This window comes from Gymnoscopelus braueri, assembly GCF_963280865.1.
Source record: "Gymnoscopelus braueri genome assembly, chromosome: 8".
Taxonomy (NCBI): domain Eukaryota; kingdom Metazoa; phylum Chordata; class Actinopteri; order Myctophiformes; family Myctophidae; genus Gymnoscopelus; species Gymnoscopelus braueri.
The window spans coordinates 43132160-43155222 of NC_137609.1; the positions used below are offsets into that span (position 1 = coordinate 43132160).

The 23063-nt window shown below is 41.4% G+C and overlaps 3 protein-coding genes across 5 annotated transcripts in view; 2 read left to right on the top strand and 1 right to left on the bottom strand.

Moving 5' to 3' along the window:
- The window catches only part of shroom1 (shroom family member 1), a 68810-nt gene extending 61766 nt beyond the window's left edge, over positions 1-7044 (top strand). For 2 of the 3 annotated variants that reach the window (XM_080436413.1, XM_080436414.1), the window contains one exon: positions 3447-7044. In XM_080436413.1, coding sequence (XP_080292539.1) covers positions 3447-3701 — 255 coding nt within the window. In that variant the 3' untranslated portion in view covers positions 3702-7044. The remainder of the gene's footprint in view (positions 1-3446) is intronic. The other variant, XR_013933662.1, reaches the window with a different exon arrangement.
- A 3737-nt stretch (positions 7045-10781) lies between these two features.
- sowahaa (sosondowah ankyrin repeat domain family member Aa) lies at positions 10782-14171 on the bottom strand. Its single transcript, XM_080436311.1, has 2 exons — positions 11712-14171; positions 10782-11244 (listed from the first exon to the last, which is right to left on the bottom strand). The coding sequence occupies exon 1, from the start codon at positions 14061-14063 to the stop codon at positions 12594-12596; it is 1470 nt and encodes a 489-aa protein (XP_080292437.1). The 5' UTR covers positions 14064-14171; the 3' UTR covers positions 10782-11244; positions 11712-12593.
- A 3507-nt stretch (positions 14172-17678) lies between these two features.
- Positions 17679-23063, top strand: part of septin8a (septin 8a) — a 53329-nt gene continuing 47944 nt past the window's right edge. Inside the window, 1 exon segment of the mRNA XM_080436426.1 lies at positions 17679-17794. Within this exon segment, the coding sequence (XP_080292552.1) occupies positions 17765-17794 (30 nt within the window). The 5' untranslated portion in view covers positions 17679-17764.

Sequence of the window (23063 nt, forward strand, 5' to 3'; positions counted from 1 at the left end):
GCTAGTGTCTGGATTATAGAATGTGCAATAAGGCATAACACATGTACAGATAACTTGTATATATTGTACATTGTGCAATATTGGTTTGAGCAATCTGTATAGGAATATCTACAGGAATAACTACAGTCTTTCTTGATTCTTGATTAAATGTTTTTTTCAGCCACGAAAATGACCTAAAACAAGTCCTCATTTTAGCTGTCACGAGAGCTCCTATTTATCTCTCGTCTTTTCCCTAATGCAGTAGGCCAAAGAGAGACATTCCTGGGTTTGTTGAAACGGTGTTTGCACATTTACAGTTCAGAGAGACATACCACTGAGTGGTTGGCCGAGGAGTGTGGTTAATGTCGAGCGATAAAGATCTACTAATGCACTCTAATGCACTGCTATGATGTGCGTTTTTCTATCTTAACGCCCAGAACCTTTTTCCTTACACTGAAGTGGTGTACGCCCGTACGGTCATTCAGGTGAACGCGTACGACTGATGTCTTAATCAGTCGTACGCCTTAAAGGACGACTTCACCGCTTTTCAACCTAGTATCTTCATATAATTGGTCCTCACTAATACTCATGATAAAATGGTAAACATTTTTTCTACTTGGTCTGTGTCTCATAGGAGGGCTGTGGACAGTCCAGAAACTGTCTACCAGTGACATCATCGTTAGGCATGATTTTTTTTTCCAACAAGATTTCACATTTTTTATTTAGATTTTTATTAACACGAGAACAATGGCTTCTTTTATTGCATTGCAACTTTCCAGGAATAGAAAGCCTGCAGTTTCTATTAGCTTGGATTCCCCATTGATGATGTCACTGGTAGACGGGACTCTGAACTGTCCACAGCCCTCCTCTGAGACACAGACCGAGTAGATTTTTTTTTTTACCATTTTATCATGAGTATTAGTGAGGACCAATTATATGAAGATAGGTTGAAAAGCGGTGAAGTCGTCCTTTAATCAGTCGTGTCCCATTAAGACCTGGAACGCATCTGTGTCACTTTAGATTTCTTTGGCTATTCAAAAATAGCAGATCTACAAGCTCATAGCGCGGCACCGAGTGCCGCGCTATGAACTTGTAGATCAGCTATTTTTGAAAAATCTTTATTTTTTTTATTTTTTTTCTAAAACTGTTTGTTTAGAAAAAAAAATTAAGAATCGCCTCAGGTCTTAATGGGTTAAATGTCATATATTGTCGCTGTCGGGTGGAAACCTTGTATGGTCACTTTTCAGAAAATGGAAAAAAGAACCTGTGTTGGATCCAGTGTAGTTATTATTATTTAGTCACAAGCTCTTGTTAATACTACTAATCACAATGCATTGTGAGCTTATAGATCGGCTATTTTTGGGGGGTAAAAAAAAACAACAACCCAAAAGTAACAGATCTACAAGCTCACAATCACGACACAATGTGAGCTTGTAGATTGGCCCTTTTCACTATTCGTCGTGAGAAGAAGTATATAGAGCTTAAGTGGTTAAACAAATGTCCCCCCCTCTGTTTTTTTCTTTTATGAATCGGACCCTGCTAGGGACGGCATCTCAAACACGGCACACAGCAAAGTCTCTGGCATGCATTTAATTCAGAGAGTTCAATTAATACTCTGGTGTTGTGGACACTCAGCCAAGATGCACAATGTGGAGAATTTGTATCCAAATCCTCAGTATTATCGCAACATTATATCTCCTGCGGGCAATGAAATATGTCGACATGTGTGGAAAAGGAGATAATCACGTGTCTAAAACAAACAAACAGTGAAACAATCCCAGCGTGGCAGGACAGTTGCACCATCGTGAGTGCATTATTGTTGGAAGTGCTCCCGTGCCCTCAGCTCAGTACTCCCTTTTTATTTGCTCAAGGACAGCAAACACGCCATTTGAGAAAAAAGTTGAAGGGCAGCTTGTCAGAGTCAAGGTTCCTCGCTGGTTGGAATTCAAAAAATGCCAGGAGGTTATCTCTGTTTAATGACCAGTCTTTTCGTTATCTTTAGTTGAGCCTAATGATTTGGTGGTCATTTCAACATTTATCTCATTTACTGCTTAATTGATGGCAATGTAAGGAGTTCGAATATCTATGAATAATAGCTGTTTCACACCAGTCTGTGTTCTCATTTTGTCAACCGAGGACACATGTTGTTTGCTGTCCTTACGTCCCAAGTGTTTTAATTTTGCATTGCCACTTGCTGTCATAATTGTTCCCAAATGGGACTTGATTTTGAATGAAACAATATATTTTTCCTGAATTCACCGTGAACTGGGTCACGACAATTACCATTACTCGTGTGAATGTGTCATTTGAACCCACTCTAATGTCTTCTCCGGGCTTTGTCTCCGGGCTTTGTTTCTAGGCAGTTTTGTTTATGCATCCCAGTTTTATTTTTCAGCATCCACTTATGTTTGCATGGACACTTTACATTTTCTGATCTTGCACTGTGTGAAAGGGTTCTTTGTGAATGCCGTGTCAAACACGTTGCACACTGAGGGCCTGTTAGAAGCTCATTTGCTTTCTTGCTGTTATCAGCAACACTGATATTTACACTGACTCACCGAAACTCCAGCCCGGTTTCGATGACATTTGCATCTTACCCTGCCCTCTGTTGACAATATGAAATACTGCACCTCTTTTTTTCCTCTTGTGGACACAAGCTCGGTAATATGAGCGCACAACTGACATGTTTTCCTCTCCGTTACAGCTGCTTGTGATAAAATACCTTTCACCCAAAACGCAATAATCAAGTTGTTAAATATTAATCTGTGTGATATGATCCACAAGGAACAAAATCTTTGACTGAATAACTAAGAAGTTACCCATTTCGGTGGAGGGTGTCTATGAGTTAAACAGCACACATGCAATTACATTAAAGGTGACCTGCGTACCGCTCCTGTTTGCAGTACGACTGCTGGCATTTTAAGTAAAAGTTACTATTCTGACCATTGGTTGCAAGCAGTGGTGGAAAAAGTACTGAAATGTTTTACTTAAGTAAAAGTATCAATACCACAATGTAGAAGTTCTCTGTTACAAGTGAAAGGCCTGTGTTCAACATGTTACTTGAGTAAAAGTACAAAAGTATTGGCATCAAAATATACTTGTACCAAAAGTAAAAGTACTAAGATGTTTGAAAATAGCAGATTTACAAGCTCACAACGCGGTCGCGATGCGAAGCGCTGTGAGCTTGTAGATCGGCTATTTTCAAATAGCCTATGTCTAAAATAGGGCTAAAGTGGTTAATGTATGTTTCATAATGTAATAATTTATATCTGCAAATTAACTAGTTACTTAAGTTTTCAAATAATTGTAGTGGAGTAAAAAGTACAATATTTGCCTCTGAGATGTAGTGGAATAGAAGTAAACTTGAGTAAATGTACTTAGTTACTTTACACCACTTGTTGCAAGACTCAAAACCGTCTCTCTCCCTCTCCCTCTCACTCTTTCTGTTGCTGTCGGTCTCCTCTCAGGAATCCCTGGACAACCGCCATCGGCTGCTGTGCAAGCAGAGGGACGACGCCAAAGACCTGAAAGACAACCTGGACCGCCGAGAGAGCGTGGTCTCCGGCTTCCTGTCGCGCCAGCTCTCCGCCGACCAGCTGCGGGACTACCGGCACTTCGTGCAGACCAAGGCCTCGCTGCTCATCAGGCAGAAGGACCTGGAGGAGAGACAGAGGCTGGGAGAGGAGCAGATGGAGGCCCTGCGTAGCACGCTCCCTTTCTGAAGGAACAGAGACGGGTTGGAGGAGAAGAAAAAAAAAAACACGTTGAATATCTCCTCTCTCTCGCCTCGTACCTTTTTTTTCTCCCCCGCACACTTTGACCGTACTGTATAGTTTGTCAAGAAGATGTACTCCCCGGTTTGCACTCCCCCAGAGACATGGGACATTATAGAGGGGTGAGTCGCGACGGGTCCCTTTTTCTGTCCCTTTTGCGGACGGTAGTGAAGAAACTCAACGTGAAGGTCGATGCTCAGGAGTCTGCGTCTTGCCATTGGAACCTTTGTTTTGTCCTCAGGAGAGGTGGGATAGGAGCGTTGCGATGGACGTCGCTTCCTTCTGCTCCCATTGATGGTAAAGAATCCAAACTCCTCTACCTTTTCAACTAACGAATCCCCCACACTGTCCCAAGACCAGACGTCCCCTTGATGTCAGCGTGTAATCCCCTGAAACACTCTCCCTCCCTCCCCTCTCTCCCCCATCCGGCCCACGGCTGTTGGTCAGCCAGCACAATCGTCCGCACCTCCCATATCGGAGAACCGTTTCATTGTACACGTGTCCAGTACTTTAACCACTTTAACCCGGGCGTTCCTATTTTGCGCTTGTCAATTATAGCCAGGCGAAGGTTACAAAAACCAACGGCGTCGCACAACTTGGACGACAGTCCCCGGTCCGATCCCCGGCTCCCCCTGGCCTGGGTTAGTGTCGAAGTGTCCTTGAGCATTACACTTAACCCCTTAACTGCCCCCCAATGAGCAGGCTGGTGCCTTGCATGGTTTCCTCCACCCTTCAGTGTGTGAATGGGTTTATGTAATGCACATTGTAAAGCGCTTTGGATAAAAAAGGCGCTATATAAATGCGTTGTGACGCGTCGTGAGCTTGTAGATTGGCTATTTTCGAAATAATTTAGAACATTTGTGTGGTTATAAGTGGTTAAAGAGAGACTTATGCTATATTTCTGTGTGCCTTGATGTTGGTGTTGCTGTGGAATGACACTTAAGGCTGCTGTGTTGAAACTCTGTATACCCCCGTTAATGCCGTATCAGTTAGTTGTCCGTTAATTTCCATTCAGTTTTGAGTGTCACGGTCCTTTGCCTTCCGACTTCTGGAAACCCATCATAAGCTTTAAGATTGTATCTTGACCTGGGAGAGGAATAGCAGGTTCTCACCCACTGAGTTTTGCATGCCGGCGGACCAGGCGAGCCTGAAAACGTACTGTACCGTGTGCTGTGTCATCTCCATTACCATGTACATGTAGACATAGAAGACCTTTTATAATGTTCTTTCTTAATTTTTTAATATATATATATATATATATTTCAAATTGACGCACTATAGATATAAAAAACCAAAAAAGGTGAATGAAAAAAAGCACTTTGTGATGATATGTAAAATGCACAGACATTTCCTGAAATCAAATTTGTTTTGGAAACTGTTTAAACGTTAAACTAAGCCTTTTTCCTTGTAATGTTGTGTTTTCTTTTCATTTTTTTTTTAATTGATTTTGAATTTAGGAATATTGAAATGTGTTGAACTAAAAAAGGACATAGGCACATCGGGCAAAGCTGAGGACTGTGTTTTTTTCTGTTTCCGGCTAATTCAAGTTGTTAAGTCTTGATGGTTCCATCTGGACAGAGTTCTACTTGCAAATGTGGAGGTAAACCACTTCACAGATTAAAAGTAAGAAATGATTGTATCACACTACTTTCTTTCAGTGTCCTGAAAGACATAAGCAGTACTTGAAATATGTTTCTTTGAAAACTAACAAAAGTCTAATTCAATTTTAAGTGTCTTAAACAATTTTTTCTACCCACTACTTCCACAATTTAGACCATTCCTAGGCCCACTGTGTCCTTAAGCCCAATATCTTATTGTCATTTTGACAGTAGCCAACAGTTTAAAAAGCTCTTTGTTAAATTGTTTTGAATAACAGATAATGCACTCTTAAATGAAAGACTCTTGACCCAATTAGTTTTTTAATAGGATTTCAAATATGATGCATGCATCCGTCTTTATACATTATACATTTTTGTTTAATTTTCTTGTCAATTTCTACAAGATTTCTACAATGTATTGGGTATATGACCTGACCACAAAGGAGTGTTGTTCTAAAGTGTGTGTGTGTGTGTGTGTGTGTGTGTGTGTGTGTGTGTGTGTGTGTGTGTGTGTGTGTGTGTGTGTGTGTGTGTGTGTGTGTGTGTGTGTGTGTGTGTGTGTGTGTGTGTGTGTGTCTGTATGCATGTGTGGGTGAACGTACGAGATGTTGAACGAATAAGCGTAAATGGTGTGTGTGGGCGTTAGCTGGCTAGACCTCTGTGTTTGCTCTTGTTTTTCGAGAGAAACAAATCCTATTAATATACAAAATAATCAAACTCCTTCTTTATGGACTTGCATTCATTGTAGGCTTATGTTCTGCTGAATAGCATTCTTACAACTTGTGGACTGTCTGTGGTGTACTGCAGTATATTTTTGTAATCTTGCAACATCATAGATGCAGTCACTGCAAAAGTTCAGTGTTCACTCAATAACAAAATGCCTAAATTAATCCCCCCCCTCTCAAAATGTCATGGAACTGAACTGACTCCAAAATAACATGTTTTCCCTTGGGAACTTGAACGCCTCCCATCCTGAAAGAGTTTTTTTTTTTAATGTTTTCTGCTAAACAGTTTCACCGCCACCCCTAAACATTTCCTTGGAGATTTACGTCTCTGTCCGTTTTTCAGTTTGCTAAACAAATGTCTGTTTGTTTTGGCCATTGTTCATACACAGGGCTGCGGGGTTAGTTGCTCTCGTGTTGTTCCCTATAGCCTGGTGGAATTCCTCAGGCATGCAAAAGACCAACACTTTGGAGAACAGGCAGAGAGAGAGAGAGAGAGAGAAAATGGTTGAGTTGAGTGAGACAACTTTCTCAACAAAGGAACGGCACATTCTTATATTCAGAAACATTCCTTTTTGGTCTTGCTGCACATACAACTTTGTAACTTCTCAAGTCAATTGTCTTTTTTCCCCATTCATCAGTTGGTCCAAACAGTATTGGGAGATGGCTACAGGAGCTGTTGTTTAGAGGATAGGGGGTATAGGGTCTTTAGCTAGAATAAGCAAGAGAGGAGAATGACAAAGATATACAACTATATGCTGTCTTCAATTTAAGGACAGATATATTGGATTTCAATCTGCCCCAGATGTTGCGACAGCAACAGAGACATTTCTTCGTAATTATTTTTATCGACTGGACTGACTGTGCTCTCTGATGTGTTTCCATGTGTGTTTTTGTGTTTGTTATTTTGTGCTTCCTTGGAGTTGTGAATTCCATGTTTGTAATATTGTGAATAAATTAAGCTCTCTCGTCTTCCTGGTGGTTTCATTTAGCTTTTTAACAATATGGTTAAATTATCTTACTCATTCATGTTCCCTGAACCACAATATAGTTCTGAGGCATATGACCCCTGATCTGCACATACCTCAATACTTAGCATTCCTCTTCTACTTAAAAGTTTGAAGGCATTGGTTTGTTTCTCCCAGAGGAATGTGTATTTGCCTCTATTCCAATGGTTCCCAAACTTTTTAGCTCAAGACCCAAAAGAGAAATTAGTCGTTTGCCCGGGACCCAAACTAGTGAAAATAGCAGATCTACAAGCTCACAACGTGTCGCTTAGCGCCACGTTGCGAGCTTGTAGTCTACTATTTTCACTACTTCTTAAAAAAATATATATATATTTTTTTTAATATATATTTTTTCTCTTTTGTTTAAACTTTTTTTTAAAAATCTTTTAAAACAATATATATATATTATTATAATATTTTATTGATGTAGGAAACAGAAATAATTTGAGATTTACACGCCACCCATGAAAATTGGCCAACGACCCAAACATGGGTCCCGACCCGGTGTTTGGGAAACAGTGCTCTAATTCAGTTGTTGGTCACTCTCAGTTTGGCAGCTTTTTCTCAGCTCTTCACTGCCACCTGCAGGCACACCTATGCTGGTTATGAGAACTATAAGTGCATGGCGACTGTATCACTGAACCATACTGACGTTATATGAAGTACCCTTCAGCTCTGGTTTCCTGTGTGAGTGAGTTACTATGGGAATGTGACTAGCTAGGCACAGTAGAGGTATAGATGGGCATTAGGCACTAGAGTATGTACTGTACGACTCAATCCCCTCTGAAGGAGCAAGTGTGATTTGAGAAATTAACTTTTCCAAGTTTCGTTTTCCATCTGAGGACCTGGAACACGCATGTTAATTTAAAGCTGCAACCCAAAAAAGTCTGGGATTTCTACAGCTCGGCATCCCGATCAGGGGTCAGTGGAGATATTGCTATGAGCTTCAGGCAGTACTAGTTGTCAGCAGTAGGCGCCCTACCTGACATCAGGCTCTAAATTTCTCAATGGAAAAGTAGTAGGGAGACCACCTCCAACCACTGCAGTTCTAGTAGTAATATTGTATTAATATGCTGTACCATACAGTTTCATTCAAATAAGTTCAAGATTGAAGCTTTAACTCTGAGAGTGTAAGAAATGAATTGAACCAGATTTTACATTTTATTTAACATTAAATGTTTATGTCCGTTTACTGTACTGAAGCATCCTTTAGCCTGTGGACTCCTTATATGGGCCCCACTGAGGACATGATAGCTGCATATTCTAGCTAGCCGATCTCACAAGAGAGAAAGGATTCATCCCAGGGGTGTTGAAGAATGCAGACAGTGGCTGGGACATGTGTGTGTGATGAGTCAGACTGATCGCCAGTGTGATAGCGGAGGAAAACGACCCTTCTCTCTGTACGAGAGGGAAAATATTTGTTTAAAGAAACTATGAGAACCTCCGCAGATGTTTTATGCCCGGCTGAATGTACAGTAGTTATATGTGTAAATGTTTGGCTTTCAAAGATGTATACAAAGTCAGTCAGATATAGGGAAGATGTTAATAGCCCCAAACTGTTTGTAATGTAAAGATGGGTTTTGGAACTTTTGCCACATTTAAGTGGAATTCAAACATGTTTAATTTCTCAGAGTTGTATTTTGTAAAAGATCAAAACAAAACGGTTGCAAATAATCCTTCCATGATTGACACTGGGTGTTTTTACTGTATAAGCCTGTCTCCCTCATTCCCCATAACTCTACTCTAGGCTACTATCTCCTTCATGCTTCTCCGGCCCTGATAGCGTGCAGTCCAAGAACAACGGCTGGAACGCTGCCCAGTTTGTTTGTGAACAACAACAAACGGCTATTATGAGCCGAGGAATGTCAGAAGGGAGAAAGATGAATAAAAAGACAGCATTTCATGTCGGCGTGTGGCAGAGGAAAGCCCAGGAGGAAACACAAGTGACACAGGAGAGCACGTCTAATCTGATTCCCAAAGAAAGCAGTTGGGGGGGAGGATATGAAACACAATGGCATTTCCATGTGGGGATTTCTGAGCATGTCAGATCAGACAGAAAATGTGGTAATCCTACGGTAATTTACAGTGCCGATGGCACTGTAAATGCTGCTGAAGCAAAGTAACTGAGAACACTCCAGACAACGAACTGGAAAGAGTCTCTGTGGGAAGAACACAGCAATCTTCACATCAGGATGCAGTTGTGTCACATGGTGTGTGTGTGTGTGTGTGTGTGTGTGTGTGTGTGTGTGCGTGCGTGACTGTGCGTGTGTGTGTGTGTCCTTCTTGCCAGTGGCCTAGTGGTAAATATAATAGCGGACAAAGTATGCACTTCACTCAACACCACCACAAGCCAGCAGCCTTTGACCAGCAGCATTACAAATAAAGAGCCAGTAGGCCTAATATTTGTAGTACGGCATCAGTTTGTGTTTCTAATAGAACATTCCACACAATGTATACTGTGAATGTCACAATAGAGTGTGTCACAAACATCACAAGAGTGGGTGTTCACATGTGATTTATATATGCTTCTCGTCTTCCCTGACCTTGTATTTCTCCTCTCCTCTCGACTCCCTGCCCGCTGATGACGACAACGACAGCAGATGGGAACATTTTGCTTCATCAGGCCCTGAGGCCTGTGTGTATGTGTGTGTGTGTGTGTGTGTGTGTGTGTGTGTGTGTGTGGTTGGGGGGGGGGGGGGGGGACTAGCTTGACGTAACAGTGTTATGCTGCCGGGTAAATGACATCATGAGAAAGACAAAGAGAGAGAGAGAGAGAGAGAGATACAATGTCGTAGATGGAAGATTAGAGAAAGAAGGAAACAGAGCTGAGCCTAAATAACGGGCAGACAGACAACGACACAAGAGGCCTACCGTCTGTGGGACACATTTAAATCCTCTCATCTCCTCATTCCCTCTTTCTGGCAGAACTGATGTTCACTGGTGTTCTGTACAGCATTGGTTCTCAAAGTGGGGTCCGGGGAACCCCAGGGGTCCTCCTTGGGGGGTACCAGGGGGTCCCCAGCTAAATGTGTTCATACAGCGTCACAATCATTTCAACCACTATAACCATATGTTTTATACTTTGGCTATTCAAAAATAGAAGATCTACAAGCTCATAGCGCGGCACCGAGTGCCGCGCTATGAGCTTGTAGATCTGCTATTTTGGAAAAATCGTGGAAAAATGTTTTCAAATCTTTGAATACATTATGTATACTTTTGTTCAATTCAAATCTTTGCTTCTGGGGGTCCCTGGAACAAATTTTTGTTCCGCGGCCAAATACATATCATTTTGGGGGTCCTTCAGATGAAAACGTTTGAGAACCACTGCTTTACAGTAATGAATGTGTCGTGGATCCGGCCGGCACGGTGGGATCATCTGCTGAGGAGAAGTGACAGGAGCACACACTGGAAAAACAAAAAGAAAAGAGACCGACTTCATGCACAGGAAGTGTTCCTCAATCCTCTCCTCATCTGTCGCCTGCCATGTCCTGTCATGACATTAGCACGCTTTTCCATTGATGCTACCCTCTCTCTCTCTCTCTCTCTCACACACACACACACACACACACCCACACACACACACACACACACACACACACACACACACACACACACACACACACACACACACACACACACACACACACACACACACACACACACACACACACACACACACACACACACACACACACACACACATTCCGAGACAGGCCGTCAGTCAGTCATCTGACTAACTCCCTCGGGGTCTCTCAGCTGTCTCAACAAAGCCAGTAGATGGATACGAGCCATATCTCAGAGCTGATTTTGGCACAGGCTGATATCTATGTAGCACCTGTAACCATGTACAGAAAACAATTCATCCGCTTTCAAGTGGGATTCGTGGTTATGTCTGTTATTCGCTTAAATTGTCATTTCATTCATCACTTGTTTCAGGAGAGAGATCTTCCTAATTATTTATGTGTAGTATAGCAATGAGAAAAATCCAAGTCATTTGAACACTCAAAGGAAAGATAGTAAATAGATTTGTTTCTTTGGTAATGGTTTATTTAAACCAACAGTCAACAGATCCTTACAGTTAGATTATCTCTCTCTCTCTCTCTCTCTCTCAGGCCTCTGGAGATACTATATCAAGAGAATAGCCACATTTCCCAACACAACATATCTATTTAAAGACGGGGTGCCGTGATTTTCAGTGATTCCCCCTTAAAACATAATCATCAGGTATTATGGTTATACTAGGAGGAAGATTTTTTTCAAAAAAGTGTACAGAAAGTGTTAAAATTATGTTTTTATGTGGACACACCTCCAGTTCATTAAGTATACCTGGTTCTCACCTTAGCACCTCCTCCACCACCTTAGCACCACCCACCTGTCCTAGTCCCTCCTCCTCCTCATGCCCACACCTGTTGTGTTATGATAATGAGGGGGAGGGTATAATTTTACTGTGTCATTAAAGTGCTGTTTTTCTATTGGCACGTTTGACCCTCAAGGTTTCAGCCTCCAGGTAGAAACTCAAAATAGTCAGAGAAGACATAAAACACCATAAAAACACCACCAGGGGGCTTAATGACGTTCTATCAACCTCATAGACACATGAAAAACAGAAAAAGTGCAAAACCATGGCACCACCTCTTTAATCTCAGTGATTTCATATAGATTAACACAATGGAGAAAAAGAACATTAATGCTTAATGTTCTGTTGAAACAGTAATGCAGAGATTTTGCTCAATGAGGATTTGATGTATGTATAATCTCACACATAAGACACTGTTGATTCATCATGTTGTAAACTGTATGAGAATGCATGCCACAATGCAGAATGGACATTTAAACAAGTTAAACACGCATGATGGTAATGATGGTGAAATGTGAATAGAAGCAGATCTGCTTGCTACAATACTTCCTTCAATAAGTAATGGAATGTATAAATTCATAATCAGCTTATAATCACAATAGGTTATGCAGCTCATACATGGCACCACAGAATGGATGATGAAAGCTCAACACAGTGTTAAATAAATGTTTTGTCTGTTCAATCTTAAGTGCTTCGTGCAGTTCATTTTGTTGTCCCCAACAAAAACAGGGTGTTGTGAGAAATGATACAATTAACATTATCCAGCTATAAATTCAGTCTCTTTTTGTACTTTTCGGTCAATGTCAGTGAGTGTCACAACATTAGTATAAAGAATAAAGAAAATAAAGATCAACGTTAATGCCACCCAAGTACCGAGATATCCCAAATAAGTCATGATGAAATAGAATGTTTCCTTGTGGCTTTCTTCACTGTTGGATGTTCAATTCAGAATAAGGTAAAAAATCACAACTGAGGACGGCCTAGAGATAGAGACCGCATGAGAAAAGAATCCCTGCTTCTATACGTGCCGACCATTTAGATAAATAAAAACGACCTATTTGTTATTCAAAGGCTCTTGTATCATGGAAATAAGATGGCCAGTGGCCAGAGCTCTGAGATTACATCAACAACACACACTGACATGACTATGGGGTTACTCAGGAGCCATTCTCCTCCCTCTCCTCTCTGGAGTCATCGCCCAGAGAATAGATCCCCGGCCTCTGCTTGTGCTTCTTCCTGTGGCCCGTCATGTGAGGCTGGAAGAGACGACTTATCGTATGGAGACCCTTGGACAGATCCGGAAACAGATCCACCTCATCCTTCTCCACCGGGGCACTCTCCTGAGCTGGCGGGGCTTTGGGCTCGCCCAGGAGGCCCCTCACCCTCTCCGAAATCCCCTTGTGGAGATAGTGATAGGCCCTCTTGCCGCAGTTATCCCTCACGTTCACGTCCGCCCCGTACTCATCCACCAGCTTGGCCAGTATAAATTCCTGATCGTGCAGTGCTGCGATGTGTAATGGAGTGTAGCCACCGTGCGTTTTGGCGTTAACGTCAATGTCAGCACCTCCGTTCCGGGATATTTCGATCATCTTAGACAGAATGTCGCTGTTTCCACACTTGGCCGCCCAGTGGAGAGCGGTGAACCCCGACATGAAGTCCCTCTTCTCGGCTAGCTGGTGGTCTTTCAGCAGCATTCCGTAGACCTGGCTCCAGTGGCCCGCGGCCGATTTGACCAGCCACTCGTGCTCGGACTGCTCCAGGGGGACCGCGGAGGGGGCTCTGCTGGACTCTTGTTTGGGCTCCTCGGAGGGCTTGGTGCTCTTCACCGCCCTCCTCGGCTGAGGAGAGTTCAGGTTGGTGCTGCTCTCCACCGAGGGCTTCCTCTTGTGCCTGAAGGAGTCGTACGGGTCCGTGTCCGGGTTGGTTTTCTCCGGGGGGTCGTCCGAGTCCGAACCTTTCAGTCTGTGTATTTCTATCTTAGTCGGCGGTGGCATCCTCAGAGGCAATGCAAAGGGTTTGCTGTGTGCGGCACTGGTCTTGTTGAAACCCAAAGCCTGATGTCCAATTGGATGACTTTCCCTTTTTGTGTAAGAGTCCTGGACTATGTCAAAACACAGGGCTCTTTTAGGTTTTACATTGAAATCCCCAATTCTTTGCAATACCAGTGCTATAGGAGAAGGCAACTCTGCTGCAGGTGTAAGTGGCTCATTTTCATTTGAATTACCTTTGACTTCTTCTTCTTCAGAACCCCCACAAACAGACGTCTCCCCCCCTGCTGATGCACCCTCAGCAGGGTCTTCTGTCTGGGCACCAGTCTGTGCAGGTGGTGAGCGGTGCTCATGTGCGGCCACTGCCAGCTCTTCATTTTCACTGTTCTTTTCCTCACTGTGGTTCTCCTTCAGCAGGTGGTGGTACTTCTTCTTGACCACGACATACTTGACGCCGTCGATGTCTTTCACGACGGCGACGTTGTTGACGATCGTCTTGAAGAGCTCCCTGTTGCGCTTCTTCTCCGCGGGATCGGCGCAGTTCACCGCACCTTTGAACTTACTTACTAAGTCCGAGTTCTTGACTTTGCCCCCTTCTTCTATCAACAAGGACAGGATGGCTTCTTGAGTCACCGCCATGAAGACTGTCTAAAGCTAATAGACTGTGTTAAATGTGTTTTTCTACCAGAACAATATAGCAGGTGGTGCTGCTGTGTAGAATAGAATGTCTTTGTCATTCACCTACCGTGTACAGTAGCGCGGCTATCTGACGTAGGTTACCTGTGACTGTGAGCAGTGTTGCCAGATTATGCGAGAGAAATAAGCAACCAGGTCTATGAAAATAAGCCTAAAAGAAGCAACTTTAGGCCACATGAGCACTTAAAGTGAACCTATATACATTTGAAAATAGCCGATCTACAAGCTCACAATGCGTTGCAATGCACGCGTTGTGAGATCTACGATTTTCAAAAACTCTGTGGAATATTTGGACTATTTTTTTAAACATTCTAACACATGTGCTCCCTGTGGCACAAAACAGTTTCATTAAAATACTTGAGAACTTTAATAAGAAATAATAATCAAAAATTGTTGAAGCAAGCCTAAATAAGCAAGTACACTTTAGAAACAAGACCAAAAAACCGCAACCCGCAGCTACCAATTTTTACAAGTAACTTTACAGACAAATAAGCCCAAAGTCGCTTATAATAAGCGGACATGGCAACACTACCTGTGACTCTTACTATCTACGGTTTCCGGGAAAAACGCAGACGTGGAAATGATCTGAATAATTTATGCACATCTCACCAGTGGTGGAGAAAGTACTCACATTTTTTACTTAAGTTAACGTAGCCAATCAATGACAATACGGTACAATCTAGAAATACTCAGTTACAAGTAAAAGTGTTCAAATTTTAGTAAAATTTGAGTAAAAGTACAAAAGTATTGGCATAAAAATATACTTAAAGTACCAAAAGTAAAAGTACTCATTATGCAGAATGTCCCATTTCACAAGTTCAATATGTATACACATCTTTTGAAAAACTACAAACTCACAAAGATCTACAAGCTCACAACGCACGTGTGGCATTGCCAGGCAGGCACTGTCTGCTATTTTCAAATAGCCGAAGTATAGCTGAAGTGGTAGTATATGTTTTGTAATAATAGTCAAAATCTACAAAGTACTAACGTTTTCAAATAATTGGAGTAAAGGTACAATATTTGCCTCTGAGATGTAGCCTATGTGGAGGAGTAGAAGTAAAAGTAGGCTACTGAAAACTGGAAATACTCCAGCAAAGTAAAAATACCTCAGAATTGTACTTAAGTAGGCTACAGTACTTGAGTACATGTACTTAGTTACTTTACACCAACAGCACTAAACAAACTTACCTTTTTACCAGGACAATGAATGTAGGCTATTATTATGTAATAACGTGTATATCATGATGCAGAATGAACAGCAGTTAATATATTCCTCATGGGTTGCACAGGGTTTAAAGCCAATTAAGAAGAAGAGAACAAAAAAAACGTGTTAAAATATAAATTTAATATAGCCTAGCTACAAAATAAATTAAGTAAAAAGTCAAAAACTATGCACGCCACAATTATTTCATGGATAGCTCACTTAGAGGGCAAACTACATTCAGATTATTTAATATTATTATTATTATTAGGCCATTATTATTTATTATGTCTGTCTAACCATTGCCCTATCTATAGCCTAATTTTATTATCTCACGACTATACTTTAAACGCCTTGCTACTAAGAGTAGCCTAATGGAACAAACAGCAAAACTAATTATCATTATTATACATTTATTGTATTTTTCATCAGTGTTGAAATGAACTACAGTCAGTTTAAAACAAAATGTCTAAAGAAAGAGAGCTTTAATGGGAAGCAGTGGCGCAGTGGCTGTATGAGAAATGTGCATAAAGCTTTGCACTGTAACAATGGGCCAGCCAGCCAGCTGAATACAAGACAGGTGCACTAGGGACATCTGGGCACCATATTTTTTGGGATGACTGGGCACCTGGACGAGTGGGAACCCACATGTCCCTAGTGTCCAGATGGTTTTGGTGCCCAGTTGTCCCTAGTGCCCAGATGGTTTTGGTGCCCACCTGTCCTGTTACCAGCCAGCTAGGCTACAACATTATAAAATATATGCACTCAAGTACTGTACTTAAGTACAATTTGGAGGTACTTTTACTTTACTGGAGTATTTCCAGTGTTCAATACTTTTACTTCTAAAAGTAAAAAAAAATAAGTAAAACAAAGTTGTGCCAAGGTACTACATCTCAGAGGCAAATATTGTACTTTTTACTCCACTACAGTTATTTGAAAACTTTACTTACTAGTTACTTTATAGATTTGTATTATTATTACAAAACATACATACATTCAGCCCTATTTAAACTTTCAAAAGCTGACAATGCGAGGCATTGTGTGCTATTTCAAAAGATTTGTATACATATTATTTGAAAACTTGTGTAATGGGACATTCTGCATACTGAGTACTTTCTACTTTTGGTACTTTAAGTACATTTTGATACCAATAGTTTTGTACTTTTACAAAGTAATTTTTTAATTCCGTACTTTTACTTGTAACAGAGTACTTATACATTGCAGTATTGATACTTGCACTTAAGTAAAACATTTGAGTACTTTTTCCACTACTGGAGAATTCTTATGAGACATTGCAACCGTTCCATATCTCCGCCTCGCTCCTGTCTTGGCTTGTAATGACATTCCTATGGAGGAGCATAATAGATCCCATGTTCTGGAGGGCCAGTCCCGCTGTGATTGGCTGGTTGGTTGTCAACCGCTCACGCGTGGAAACAACGTTGTCACTCAGAATGTGCAGCCAGCTACACATATATTACAGGGTTATAACTGTTGTGTTTTAGACAGCAGTCATTTCTGCAGGATACCATTTAAGATAATGAAAGAGAATTACACTCCGGTGTACTTATCCCCGTCACAATGTGTCCCCCCTCCAATATCAATATCATGCATATGGGTGAATGCTCAATAACTAATAACTATAGAGTTATAAGGTCAATAGGTCTGATCATTTGTATCCCTGTCAGTCACTGTCAGAATGTGTCCCACATCATATAGCCTTGGATCAAGACTAATATAGATGGATTTTATCGAGTCTGACTTTTACTTTCGTATCGTAGATATAAAAATGTCAAAATCGATAAAATACCATGTATGATAGAGAGTGAGAAGTTAACCATGTTTAATTTAAACCACATTGATTTAATTTGTTATTTATTGATCAATTTATTTTTTAAATATATTTGGTTTGGGTTATCAAACGAAATTGTTAAATATTAGCAATATTTAATATATATTTAGTTTTAATTTAGATAGTTTTTCTTTCAATGTAATAATATATTCTGACCACGGTAAATATTATTCTAATTTCTTATTTCTTCTTCTTATTTTTTTTATTTACAAAATATCAACATTACAATTACAAATAACAGGACAAAATGCAGTTACAATAGCCTACTGGAAAAAAATAAAGAAAAAAATAAAAAATAAAATAAATAAGCTCAAGGTTATTGTTATTGTTCTGGTTTTCATAGCTTTAAGTGTTTGTATAAATATTAATAATAGCCTTGATTCTGACAGGGGATAACCCAGTAGCCAATCGCAGCGCGACTGAAACGTCCCACCGGGCCATGGGACGCAGACTCTACCATTCCTCTCGCAGAATGGGAGTTTCCAGGAAGTGGCCATATTGTTCAGTGTGTGTTCAGTCAGCTCAGTACTCAGTAGTAGCTACTAGGCTTCTGACTGATCTGAGTCACAAACACACCATCCATTCCGCACCATGGCTGCCACGGACGTTGACATCTTCTCTGTAAGTAAACGCGATCGTAATGGGGCGATTGAATGGGCGATCAGACGATTGAATATGTTTATTTGGAGGGGGTTTATGGTTATTTTTCTTCTTGGTTGAAGTGGGTAAAAAAGCCTCACACCACAGCATGATGGCCAGACTAGAGTCGAGATGGTGGTGGAAGTGATTTCTGTGAATGATGATGGTGATCGTAGGGTTCGTTCTAGGACAAACGCTTGTATTTCGAAACAATCACACACTATAATTAATGACTTTTACTTTTTTTTGTGTGCATAAATGCAGTTTTTTTGCACCGATCGTAGTTGTTGGTGAACATAATAATGATGTACGTGGAGAGAGAGGGAGAGAGGGGCCCCCGCTGTTCTGTCTGGATAAACTGCTACAATGTGACGGACTGTCTTGTCAGTGTTGTGGCGGTTGGTTGAGCAAACATTTGAACTATGATGAGCATTGAAAAACAACCATATGGCATGTGGTTTATGGCTATGGGTGCAACTTCCTGACTGTCTGACTGGGGAGCCAAATGAATCATGCTTGTCCAGTTGTACTTCCCTCACAAATGCTAAACCCCTTACTATTAAGGATGCTGTTATACTTGATTAACCTGATGTAATTAATATATAGCATGAAGATCTTAACTTTCTAGAGAGGCTTGGTGATCACATTTCAGGACCTGAAATTCAGGTACCTTTCTTGTATGGTTCCTTTTACTTTGCAGATGCAGATCACAATAAGGAAGCCCCACTAGAGATTTGAGAATGGCATGCATGCCCATATTCATTCAGTACTATAAAAGACTTGGGAACTGTGTCAAAGGGGAAGAAAATAAGAGATCACTCTGCCCTTTTTGGAATAGTTTTTAAAAGATAAATGTACATGGAAAGTGATTCTGTAATAACATGCATGTCATGTGGAGGAGGCTACATCAGTGTATTTGGAGATGGGACTGGGGTGGGTTATTAACATTTTAGCCAGAAGATCCTTGAGTTGTTGAATGTTGCAGGGATTAAAGGATACGATTACTGTAGAGCACGCTCATGGACACTCCTTATCACTTTAATGTCACAACACCAGTCTTTGGGGAGAGGAGGAGGAGGGGGCACAAGAATGTGCAAACACTTTTTGGGAATACTGGCCATTTCCTTTAAAGATGTAAGTTTCCAAAAGATGGTGCTGAGATATTGCAGAGTGGCCTTTTCTTGGATCTCTCTTTTGGAATACAAAATTAGGAAATTGATTGGTGTATGGTGGAGCTGAGATGAATGCTGAGTTTGCAGGCACTGAAGCAGGCTGCATTATGGCCTGCCTAATGCAGTCAGTGCCTGTCTATCTGACTGACTGACTGATTTTTTTTTTAACTAAGTGAGACCACATTGAATAATTCACTCGCCTGACACCTTGTTTTAAGGTCACTCTGTTAATTATGTCTAGATATCGATAGGGATGTGCGGTTGGTTGGGTTAGCCTACAACACCAATCAGGATTGGTCCTGATTGCTGTTAGTTTAGCTTGAGGTTCAGTTCTGGGGGCCAGAGAGCCACATGAGCTGATCGATATCGGCACACTATCCAACAACGTGTTTTCTCTTCCTCATTGATCTCATTGTTGCGTATTGCCTAGTGTGAGGAGATCTAGTTGTTGATATTGTTATATAATGAATTCGCCCATGGCATGTTTAACATGTTAGAATGCTTACTGACCCCTGAAAAGATTGCCTGTATACCATGAGGCCTCTGCCTGCATGAAATGAAATTAGCTTCAAAGACCGCCTTAAAACAAGCCATGCAAAATGAGGGCTCATTTGGCAAACCTTTTGCATACGAAAGCAACGTGTTTTGTGTACAGAACCTGAAAGTCCTTTAGCCATTGCTGTCAGAGAGATAAAGATTGAAGAGTCAATTCAGTTTGCATTCATCCTGTCACAACACGTTTTTTTATCATCTACTTGTTGTAACTAACTTGTAACCAAAATTGAATATATATATATTATGTAAAGTATATATGATGTGAACATGCACGGTACATCATCAGACTTAATGTTATCCTTCAACTTTTGTTGTTTATGCTCCAAAATGACTGGATATACAGGTTGTGTAGAAATTGTAGAAATGCTAGACCTTAATTGTCGAATGTTTAAGCATGTCCTAATCATTTTCCAAATATTTTATTTTGTAACATATTGGAAAAATAGGAATATTTAACAAGGTGCCCACTCTTCCTGTTGCCATTCAGTCATGTTCCTACCAAAGTCTGCCATTGCATTTCCATATTGCTCCGCTAAGTAAAAGCACATTGTATGGGTCAGAATGTGGTTCTTGTACCCTGACTCCAGTGTCATAATTCTTGTTATTTGTATAGAGAACATGCAGGCTAGAGCAGCCTAGAGGCAAGTCTGTCATGTCGTATACAGTAGGAGACGGATGAGGCTCGGAGCTCACTCTGTCAAGAGTCTATATTCATCCATAGACCCCACGTTTTTTTAAACACTGTGGGTGTGGGGGTTGGGAGAATGGGGTCCAAAAGTGGAATGCAGGAAAATAAGTCTAGCAAATTATTCTTGAGGAATCAATTAAAACATTCCACTGCTATATTTCATTGCCAAAGTCCATAAATATTTCTATAAGCACAACGCAATATGTGAGGCAAGTCCAAGGAAACACTTGATACTATTCTAAAAAAGTTATGCATGGGCAGCTAGATTATGTACAGCAAGTATGCACAGTACAATGAACATTTTTTAAATTACAATGACCTGTTGAGAAATGTTTTGGCTTTTTCATTCATTGTTTAAGCGGCGCAGATGTAACCGCTATTGGCCACTTGGCCATTGGCAGGCACTTTGTTTTTGCCGCAGACCTGGTTCCAACAGCAAACCTTAACCTTCCATTTGCCAGCACAACGTGACCATCATGTATGTTCAAAATATGCATCGTCTAATCCAGTCTGCCACCTGAAAATGATCCAATTCGTGACTGTGAGGCAGTTGAGTTATTTTAACTGAAGTGGGCCTATTAAGCATGTTACACAACCCTTGTTAAAGCGTTATGAAAAAACAACAAACAGTAAGACAGAGCCACTAAATGCAAATGAGCTGCACTTATCCTACCCTTCAAAACCTCACACATTATCGTATATCAAAAAATATGACGATCGACTCAAATTCTGTGTTCATCTCATTGACGCTCACTCAATTGTCTGAACATGAACCAGTCTCTCCCAACGCTACAACCAGGCCATCAACGCCATAATGCCATCAATAGACAAGACTAGAAAGGACATTGTTTTTTAACATAAACATGTTCATAAGATGATGTTACTAGGGACAGTTCTCTGTCTGCTGTGGGAGTGCCCTTGCACTGTGATAGTGACACACATTCGATCCACCCACTCAACATTTTGTAAGTCGATGTCCCTCTGCCGGAGATGCATCAATGACTCATCTGCCATTTTGGTCTCTCCCTCGCTAATGCGACTAAAGTCAGCTGTGTGATGTTGCGTACCACAGGTGTGTTCACATGTTTCCATGGGGACGCTTCCGCTCCGACACAGTGCACAATGTGTGAGATCTATCCAGTTGTCTTCTGGGACTTTGCTATATCTACGCATGCAGCAGTAAGTTGCTGCAGGAGGAGCAATGCCCTCTGCCTCTATGAACGGCACAGACTTTCTGTGTCTGCCCAATTGAACCCCTGCCAAGTACACTGGCGGTAACCTTTTGTTTTCCTGGTAGCGTGCGTTTTATAATGATGGTGGACAAAGTAATAAATCCCCACAAGTTGTAAAACCCTTTTCATTTTCCAGGGCTCGATGTTAAATCCCAGTCAATATTCATGGATCCAATGCTAGTGATTTGCACTGCTCTGTCATCCATATCAATCCATGTTGTGGATAGTACTCGCCTGACTAGAGGAGAACCTGTTGTCATTACTCTCTTAGTTTTACTTCCATGATGAAATGTATTTACTACATAACCACATGGACCCTAGCGTTCCTATTCGGGCCATGTCATGATAGGCAAACAATAGGCAAAAATAGGTGAACATTTGGTGAAATAACAGATCTAACAAGCTCGCAACGGATTATAACTCAACACGTTGAGAGAGCTTGTACATCTGCTATTTTTGGCGAAGAGATTTGTTGTAGGGGAAAAAAGGAGGGCGAGTGGGCAAGTAGTATTTGGTTTTTAAGTCTGGCGTCATTTTGTTGTCCAACGTCACTTCCGGGTCCAAGAGGCACCAGGCGCCGTCCTCTCCTCATTGTAAACAAACACGTCGGAACCCGTAAATCTTTTCAACTCGAATAGTTATTAATGTAAGTGTTCTCCCAGGGGGTGTAATTTAGTCACTTTAGTGACCAAGTTGTGGGGCGCATACGTCACAGCTTCACAACAGAATAGACCCCAGGGACACCCCCCAGACAGCGAAGTATATACCGTAAGGTTTAAGTGGTTAATGCTCACAGCAAGAAGGTCCTGTGTACTTCAACCCAGCTGGGGTCCTTTTTGTGTGTCAGTGTGCATATTTATATTCATGACATGTGGGTTTCCTCTAGCACCTAGAGTCCAGGTGCACTGGTTTCCTCCCACACCAAAAGCTTAGGATAGGAACATACTCCTGCCAGAGCCTCTTGTCCAAGACACTGGCTTTAGAACTGGGCCCGGTCCTGCTGCTCATTGCCCTAGTTAGGAAGGGTTAAATGCAGAGGACCAATTTCCTCCCGGGGATCAGTAAAGTATGACCTAATACAGGGTTCTTCAACAGGGGGTCCGGGGCCCCTAGGGGGTCCTCAGAGTTACTACAGGGGGTCCTCCTAATCTTTGAGTGCCGAAAATTAATAGTTGATTATTAACTATTAACACGCATAGATGTCGTCGGCATAGGCAGTGTGTGTCATTCCATTGAGTCAAAGCTTCACACAATTGGCTGTCTAGTTTGCAGCATGACGTTTCGTTTTGTCTTCCCCCATGCAGTGGTCATATCAGGAAATAGGAGCTTGCTGAACATCTGTCTCGTAAAACATCTCCTGTCTGTCTCGGTCTTTTTTTGTCTTTCCTGTTGGGCATACATGAGCGATGAGACTTGAGCAGCAATGCAGCCATATGACGCATGTGTGTGTGTGTGTGTGTGTGTGTGTGTGTGTTGGGTCTGTGTGAGCAGTGCATGCATGGCATGGGTATGATAATAATAAACAGACAGGGACCAGTTTTTTTTTTACGTTGCTTCTCATGGATGACTGATGACACACTCATGACCAAAATCTCAGCCATCTG